The sequence below is a fragment of the Phalacrocorax aristotelis genome, chromosome 2, assembly GCF_949628215.1.
Source record: "Phalacrocorax aristotelis chromosome 2, bGulAri2.1, whole genome shotgun sequence".
In the NCBI taxonomy this organism is placed as follows: domain Eukaryota; kingdom Metazoa; phylum Chordata; class Aves; order Suliformes; family Phalacrocoracidae; genus Phalacrocorax; species Phalacrocorax aristotelis.
In genome coordinates this window covers 78,180,002-78,189,158 of record NC_134277.1, presented here as the reverse complement: position 1 = coordinate 78,189,158, position 9,157 = coordinate 78,180,002, and the positions used below count along the sequence as shown (strand labels likewise).

The following is a 9,157-nucleotide window of genomic DNA, read 5'->3' as shown; positions in this document are numbered from 1 at the left end:
GACTGGCTAGATCGTTTTTCAGCTAGAATAAAATGCTACTGCAACTCTCACACAGAAAATCACTGAATATCATTAGGGCAGAAAACGGAATATGATAAACTGGAAAAGTGAAAATCATTCTAAACTTCATAATATAAAATGATCTCATGATCTAAAGAGAGAGAAGCAAGGGTAGTGCTGGAAAATGCTCTGTTCAGGAGAATACAGGTAGTGAAGAAGAGCATGTAGTTAGAATTATTTCCTCTGCTGTATTTGTATACAAAGGTCATGAACAAAGGAAAAGGCCAGGTTAACAGCTTATTTTTTGGCATAGAACAAACTGAGAAAGTCACAAATTGAGGATTATCGTTTTTTTGGCTTGCTGCTCTGGATTAATGTCAAAGTTTAATTTCTACTTAATCCTGCATGTTGCTGTATGTCTTTTGGAGAGATATTTGGAGGGGGATATCAACACTAAAGAGATTGTAGAGTCATTTGAACAAAGTTCTTCAGATAAGTCTGAAGAGACAAACACTTAAATCTACAAGCCAGTAAAAGAAAATCGATTATTTGGGAGGGATGGAATGGGGGAGAAAAGACTAGGACAAGGATAGTGATTGCTGTATTGACTGCAAATTAATGATCTCCATGTTCATAACAGCAATTGCCTAAAATAGAAATGAGATCAGATTTAAATGGTTAGGTGCTTAAAGCCTCTGTGCTCCTCATGCCATTTTAATGGAAAACATTCCACTTCTGCACATTTACAGCATCTTCAAGTAAGCGCAAATGTATCGTTTGCTAGCCAAATACACATTTCTGTTCTTTTCAGGGGCCAGACTGGCTAAAGAGTTCTCCTGCTTTTCTAACTAACAGACATGAGGAAAAGAGGCAAGCTACAGAGACCCCTGCTCTCAACACTGAAGCTCCACGACTTAAAAACTGCTTTCTCCTCAAGTGAGAAAGGTTAAAAATAAATTACAAAGATTACAAGGCAATTGGCACTCCAGAATAAAAGGCTAGATGAAAATGTTTTAGACCAGTTTTCCAGTGACCGGTGTTTTCATTTACATGTCACAGGTGGGTTGAAAACTGCTTGGACTGATGGTCTCAAAAGGTAGTGATCAACATACTGAACAATGGGCAACAGTCCAGCTGATAGCTGGGAACAAATGGAATACCCTGGTGTGATTGTTTCATATCTCCATCACTGACAGGGTTGTTAATACAGAATGCACCATCCACAAATGTGCAGACTTTCGTAAATTGAAAGGGTGAACGGTCAACGTACTAAACAACAGAGATTTGATCCAGATGGACATTGGGAGACATGAGTTTTGGGCCAACAGAAAATTTATGAAGGTGAACAAGAAGTACAAAGCTCTTTGCATGGGGTGGAATAGCCCCATGTGTCAGTACACAACAGGCACTGACTGCCTGAGTATCAGCTTTGCTGAAAAAGACAGCAAAGGGGTTGTGCTGAACGTCAACCTGAATATAAGCCAAAAGTGCACTATCATTGCAAATGGGGCAAAGCAAACAGCTGCATTAGAAGCACAGCTGACAGATTGAAGTAGGTTATTGTCCCCCTCTACTCGGCAAGGGTGAGGCTGTACCCAGAACAGTGTTCAGTTTTGGGCCCTGCCATTCAAGAGGCATGTGGAGAAACTGAAGATGGTTCGTTGAAGGGCTGTCACGATGGGCAGGAACTTAGGTTACATACCGAAGCCACAATCTGTCACTGCTGTTTCTTGTTATATTCCCTGGCACTACCAAGAGGCGCTTCGCACAATAACCTTTGTGCCTTCTCTTTCATTAGCTATTAGCCGATATATTCTGCTATTAGTGATACCCTTTAGCCTCCTTTTCAACAACCTTTACTATTCTTGCTTCCTTTGCCTCTCCTGTAGTGCATGTAACCTAGTCTTTGGGGATTCAGATTAGGAACAACTTTTTAACTATAAAAGAACAGTAACATAATGAGGAATCAAATGGTAAAAAAATATTATTTTGACCTGTCTTTAAAAATGTCCATTTTAAAACTTCCTCTTACATAATTCCCCCATGTCTTGTGCTCTGTTTCTAGCTATTCCCCGATGCCCACCCTCCAGATAGGGTTGCAGCCATCTCCACCTCCTGGATGGTATCAAATCTTTGTTGATGTTTTATTTCTCTTAAGAGCTGGAGCTCTTATTAGTATATTACTGTTACCAGTTTACAGTTTTCTGCAACCATGGCTCTTCATTCGTGGTGCTGAAAAGCTTGCCAGCCACCACTTTTGAAAGAACTATTAGCTCAGCTTTGGTTTTTAAAATTTAAGAAACAATGTATATTAGGCAATACTCCTGTTATCTATGACTAAACAAAAAATTGAAATATTGACACATTTTCAGGCATGAGGGAGTTAGGATCTTTTGAATGATTTTAACGTTATATGGTTTGGTTTTTGTTAAGCAGGAGCCAGAGGCACGAATCCATGTTCTACCATAGAAGTATTTATATGTACATACATCTTCTCTCACTTAAAAAAGTGCTCATATAACTTGTTTTACCTTTTAGTCAGAGCAGACTAATGGTACATCACCTCTTCAGTGCTTCAACTGAGTTGCTAAGCTACCATAAGTCTACTTCTTCCAGTCATGTACCCTCATCCCACAAATATGAATGGCTAACACACCAAAACAACCTTGCCCCAAGAATGCAGAGCATAAGTAGAGATTTTGAGGTGTGTGATGGCTGTGGGTGGCAGAAGAGTGTCCTTTTCTTTCCTTTGTTATAATCAATGTTGTATTTTTATGCCCATGTCCGGAGAAAAATCAAGCATGGAGCATTGTCTGGATAGCTTCTGGGTAAAGAGAGAGAGTAAATGGAAACATAAATGGGGATGAGAACAGAGATAATGCACAGAGAGAAAGGGAGGAGTCAGAAGAGGCATAGACAGACAGAGAGCTGGAGCAAACAGGGTAGTATTCTCTGAAGGTAGCTTTTCTCTATTCTTGTCTGCCTCTCCTGCTCTAGCTCCACCTAAGTAGGTGAAAAGGAGCTGTCCCTCTGTTGTGGGCACTTCCAGCATGGAGCAGGGTGATGAAGGATGGGAAGTTGAGTGGCTTCTTCCCTGGGATAACTTGAAGATTACACACTTCTGGCTGCAGATGTAGAAAAATACCTTGTCTGAGGAGATGCTGCTCTCCCACGTCAGCCTTTATATAAATTTTCTTACTGCTCCCACATTGTAGATGTGTCCTTAAGGGTTAGGTATGCAAGTCCCGTCTGTGGCAGTAGTTAGTGTATACTGGCCCAGGGATCAGTAACTGGATAATAAATCTTTTTGAATCCTGGCTTGCATTATGTCTTGATAGGAAAGTAAATCTCACCCTCTAGGCAGCAAGCTATTCTTTCATTGCAAGGATGCTGCTGGTGAAAGATGTTTTCCGAAAAGATAAATGTGGGATTTCCTGTGCTGCAAGTTATTTTTTCTGTCTTGAGTGTTTATGTTTCAGCTTTATGAAGCAATCAGTCTGGGGAAAGGCCCAGAAATAATTGGCTGAGGCTTTTCTTCCAATATAGGTCTTTATAACTGTAGATCTATAACAAATCCAAATGTGAAAGTAAAATCAAGCCTCATCCTGGTGCTGGGATACTGAATACAGATAGTTGTGCTTCCACATGCATGTCATATTCCTGTATCTCTTTATAGCTCTTCCTTTTAAAACCAGCTAATGCATAGAAGATGAAAAAAGTTTGAGACGTTGAAGGCAATAGACTCTTGCATCAGATGCAGACCCCTCCATAGCCTTCCTGGTAGGTGACTGGAAATGTTCATTTAAACAATTCCATTGCAAACATTAATCTCAGGTGGAGTAACTGACTCTCCTATAGCTTCCATAGCTTTAAAATCCACCTGTACTTTAGGTTCTATTCAGCATACTTGTTTTCCAATCCTCATTTGCAATGCTTGAAGAGGAAACAGCAAAACAACTTTCGTCCCTGTCTCTTCATATTCATTTGGCATTCTTTTCCTCCTTCTTCTCAAGGGGTTTCTCTGGCAGACTGCACACAAGCTGACTTTCAGCTCATGCACAGGGACATCCCTGGATGGACTTTTAGGAGATTTATTGATGCCTTTGTGTCATTACCGTTTTTTAAGTCCCATTTCTTACACGTTGCAACTTTGTCTCCTGTTGCTTTCCTTCATCTATTCTAAATACTGACTTTTCTTTTTCTGCCCAACATCAGGAATTATCCTGATGGTGACAGGGCTTCTGCAATCATCTTTTCCTTCCTGGAACTAAGACAATGAAGAAGGCTATTACCTGAGAAAAACTACTTTCTTTAGAACTACTTATTAAGCCATTTGTGACTTTGGCCCTTTGTTCTGTTTTTGGTCCTTAGATGGTCTCCATTTCTTAAAAATTATAAGAATCCTAGAGAGTATAGTGCAAACTTGCAACAACACCTCTTGCAAATGGACAACCATGGCATAGAAAAGCTAGCAATGCCAGGGAGATGTGGGAGAGACAACCAAGAGGAAATAAGTATTCTTTTGCTTCCTTGTCCTTTTCTATTTTGCCACGTATACAAGGCAGAGCAACTTTGTGCCACAGAAGGGGCAAGAGTAAATCAGAGTAAATCACAGTCTGAAAAATAAAAACCCATCAGTTCAGCTGCAAGCATTCTGTAAGATTGCTAGTACAGTTCTGTAAGATTGCTAATTAAAAATGGGTATTAAAATACTATTTTGAGAATGTAAAGAAGAGAAACAAATCCCTGGTAACCTACATCTGCTTTCCTGTAGCTGCTGGTAGCTTGTGCTGCATCTGAATCTACTGTGCCATGCGATGTTTCAGAGAGGCTCAGAATCAGCAGCCCCTCGCCTTTCGGCTTTCTGCAGCTCCTGAGCCCCATTGGCTGGAAGGCAAAGCAGAGGCGGAGAGTGCCCTGAATATTTTTCTCCTCCACACACCATAAAACAGGCAGTCGGCATGCACTGTCTGACAGCGAGACTGGTGCTTGCAGTTTGAAATTAGTTTCTGCTCCACAGCAGTCACTTGGGCATTTTATGTTTGCCTCTTTTAAAGGAAGGGAACAAAAAAGCCTTGCAGCATACCAGCAAGCTGAACAGGAACCTACCATAGGGAAGAATCTGATGCAAACTTACAGACTGTTGGGACTCTGTGACATAGATCGCCAAGGTAAATGTGATGATGATCAGAAACTGCGTCTTTGAGAGAGTAAACCAGTATTTCTAAGTTTGAAACCTTATTTTGTAACAGCAGTCGAAGTGTTCTGAGCTGCTGCCTGCCTCGGTGCTGGCTTATTTTTCTTTTCTTCCCAAGCTGAAAAGCCAAAGAAGGTTTTCAAAGGAATGCAAAAGGAACAAGGGTTTTAAAGCAGGAAGCCAAAGAGGGATCTCCATAAGATGAATTTCACCCAGCACCGTGGGACACTCCAGCCCCTCCATTTCTGGAATCACAGCTATGGACTGCATGGAGGTGCCAGCGAGCCCAACACAAAGGGCCACTCCTCGGGAGGCTGCTACGAGCAACTCTTTGTATCCCCTGAAGTGTTTGTGACTCTGGGCATCATCAGCTTGCTGGAGAACGTCTTGGTCATTGTGGCGATAGCCAAGAACAAGAACCTCCATTCGCCCATGTACTTCTTCATTTGTAGCTTGGCAGTGGCTGACATGCTAGTGAGTGTATCTAATGGATCAGAAACTATTGTCATCACGCTGCTAAACAATACAGACACAGATGCACAGAGCTTTACCATAAACATTGACAATGTCATTGACTCAGTGATTTGCAGTTCCTTGCTTGCATCAATTTGCAGTCTCCTCTCAATAGCAGTGGACAGGTACTTTACTATCTTTTACGCCCTCCAGTACCATAATATCATGACAGTGAAGCGCGTAGGGGTGATCATCACATGCATCTGGGCTGCGTGCACAGTCTCAGGCATTTTGTTCATCATTTACTCTGACAGCAGTGTTGTCATCATCTGCCTTATTAGCATGTTCTTCACTATGCTCATTCTCATGGCATCCCTCTATGTCCACATGTTCATGATGGCTCGGATGCATATTAAAAAGATTGCTGTTCTTCCTGGGACTGGCCCTATCCGCCAAGGGGCCAACATGAAAGGGGCCATCACTCTCACCATCCTGATTGGAGTTTTTGTTGTGTGCTGGGCTCCATTTTTCCTGCACCTCATTTTCTACATCTCCTGCCCTTACAACCCTTACTGCGTGTGCTTCATGTCCCACTTTAACTTCTACCTCATCCTCATCATGTGCAACTCCATCATCGATCCACTGATCTATGCATTCCGGAGTCAGGAGCTCAGAAAAACATTCAAGGAGATTATATGCTGCTGTAGCCTGAGAGGGTTTTGTGATTTACCTGGCAAATATTAAACCAAGGGGATACGTTACTCTGTCCACAATATGCAGCACAGACTTCTAAGCCTTCAGATCCTCTTTCTCAGCAGAATTTGGGTTATATCTTTAAAAGTGAGCACCTCTTTCTGTCTCCCCTCCCTCCCATCCTTGTAACCCATTCACATGTAATTAATATTTCTGTATAGTGTTTGTAATATCTACAGTTTGTAATTTATTTGGCTGGAAAGAGAAGTAGCACTTCATACCAATTTGTAAGTAAGCAAATAAATGTAATGTTGAATTGAAATGTAATGAAGTGAAATACTAACAAACACGAGCAGCTGTATGTTCCAACTGCTGACAAAATAAATAACTTGCCTGACTTACAGTACATATTGGCTGATACTGTTCCTTATTCTGTTGAAGTAATTATAGCTGTCCATTACATTACATACAGCTTAAAATAGAGCTTATGCTTCTCTATTAGTGGATTAGAGGTTCTCTGGAATTAGAAGGCAGATTTTTCATAAAGGTTACTGCAACCAACGAGTTTTATTCATTCATTTTGAACTCTTTTCCTCCTACTCCACAAGCAGCAATCTGTTCTTTGTTAGTTACTGCCTACAACAAGATTTTTCAAATGCCTGCCACCCAGACAATCAAATGTTTGGGTTTTGTGGTTTTGTTGTTATTGTTATTTGTTGTTGTTGTTTTGGTTTGGTGGTTTGGCGGGATTTTTGTGTGTGTGTGGTTTGTTTCTTTTTTTCAAGATGATGATTGCTGTATGTCTAAGAGTACCTTTTTGCAAAGTTTAAATTTCTTCCTGGAGCGTCAGTTAGCCCTGGATATATTTGCTAGACTGGCATCCTCCATTCAGACATGAAACAGGTACAGTATTAACATTGACAGTGCCAGCACCAATGTAAAGATTCACTGGGAGATTTACCTGATGAAGAAGAAGAGGGAACTTCAGTTTGAACATTTACTCCTTCCTTGTTCTGAGGTTCTCTGGAGAACAAGGACTCTGTGCTTCCAAAGAAAATACATCCTTGTTAGAAACAAGCTGCCCGCTATTCTGAAGTGTGCCAGAATCCTTACAGAGGAGTCAAGGCATGTGTCAATTTGGCTTGAGCACCTCAGACCATACTGTGCAACATGAGCTTTGTGGGGGCAATGCTATCACATGGAAAGGATGCTGCTTGATGAGTCTGTAAACCCATGCCCTGTATCTGGCAGCCCTGTGTGCTACTGCTGCTTGAAGTCCATTCACCTCTGGCATCTAACTGATGTGTTCTCAGCTTCATGCTAAAAAGCCACTCTCTCCCCACAGATTATAATAGCCACTTAGGTCCCTGATTTATAGCACCTTTGGAAGTGTTTAAAGTATAGATGTGAGCACACAGGATTCCATGAAGATGTCCCGTAACACCTCAAAGAATATCAGCTTCCATGCAAGGGCATAGAAAAATGAATTTATTTAGTCCCGGAAAGTATAAATATATAGTGGTAATGGGTAGAAGACCTGGAAGGTTCTGATTTAAAAAGTCAAAACTGAATGTAAAGAATAATTAAGTTTTAATCTTGGATGCCTGGTTTTACCAAGATGAGTAGTGAATTAGTTGGATGAGCTGTCCTATTACTTTTCTTGGAAATGGCTTGTTACCTCAGTCTGCTTGTTCCCTTGTTAAAGAAAGACATACAACAAAAAGCTATTTATGAGAGCCCAACATTTGCTACCTAGGATTCTTCTCCAGACAGAAGCTGATGTTTCAGCTGTGGGTAACTTTTCAGGATGTCGTAAAACTGTGACAACACTTGGTCCTCTGTCAAAGAGCGTGAAGGACTTATGGTGGGTCTCAGCATCTTTAACTTCAATCTACTTAAAGGGAGAGTAAGAATGTAATTTGATTTTGCACATCAAAGTCCCTTGGTAGACGAGCAGCAGAGAAATCAGGTCTCCTACACCCTACTCTTGCACTTGGGTCAATCCATCCAGCACATTGCCTGCAACACAGTCCTGTTACCTTCTCTCAGCTTTAATAAATCATATTGCCACATCATAATGGTTGCTGCATGGAAGATGTTGAAATATATCTACTATACTAACTCTACTTATTTTCTTCTGGAGGAAACTACAAACATTTCAATAATACAACCCAATCTGCTTCTACTGGATAGAGAATAAAAAATGCCGAAGCAGGAGGATTAAAGCCCAAGGGGAGAAAAAAAGGATGCATTTAAATTAATAGTCTATCCAAAAATCCAATGGACTTTATTAAAGGACTTTCCTTCTCCCACAGGCATGATGCTAGCTATGCAAAAAATGCTCTGGCAATAATGCAAGGAATTGCTGATACCAGTTTGAACAAGACAAAAATCTCACTTGATCTTTGTTTTGCCTTACTTTCTTTAGCTATTTTAGGACTGTAAATCATGATATTGGGCTCCAGATATTACTTTTGTAGTCCACAGATGCAGAGAGGGTCCAGTGCAAAGTGGCACAAGAGCAAGATACTACCTTAGGTCCCCTGAACATTATCTTGAAAGTCTCTCTCTCTCCCCTTAGTCTATACAAGGACCAGACACTTAATTTAAACGCATCTGAATTCTGAAGTGGCTGTGCTTCTGTTAATTACTTCCTGAACTCCCAGCTGATTCTTAAAATGAACAGTCTCACTTCTTTTTACAATGAAGAAAAATAGCAATTAATTTGTATCATGCTGGTGTGAAGGTTTTCATCAATGTCTTTCTTGTAGTTTCCAAAAATGGTGTGTATCTCTTTTGTGCTTATTTGGAGTA

General features: G+C 40.8%; 1 protein-coding gene across 1 annotated transcript; it reads left to right on the top strand.

Moving 5' to 3' along the window:
* Nucleotides 1–4,907: 4,907 nt before the first annotated feature.
* On the top strand, nt 4,908–6,742 carry MC4R (melanocortin 4 receptor). Its single transcript, XM_075084217.1, has one exon. The coding sequence runs from the start codon at nt 5,399–5,401 to the stop codon at nt 6,392–6,394; it is 996 nt and encodes a 331-aa protein (XP_074940318.1). The 5' UTR covers nt 4,908–5,398; the 3' UTR covers nt 6,395–6,742.
* Nucleotides 6,743–9,157: the final 2,415 nt, after the last annotated feature.

Excerpts from the sequence above, each read along its gene's own strand:
- MC4R (XM_075084217.1), top strand. The coding sequence starts at position 5,399 with ATGAATTTCACCCAGCACCGTGGGACACTCCAGCCCCTCCATTTCTGG.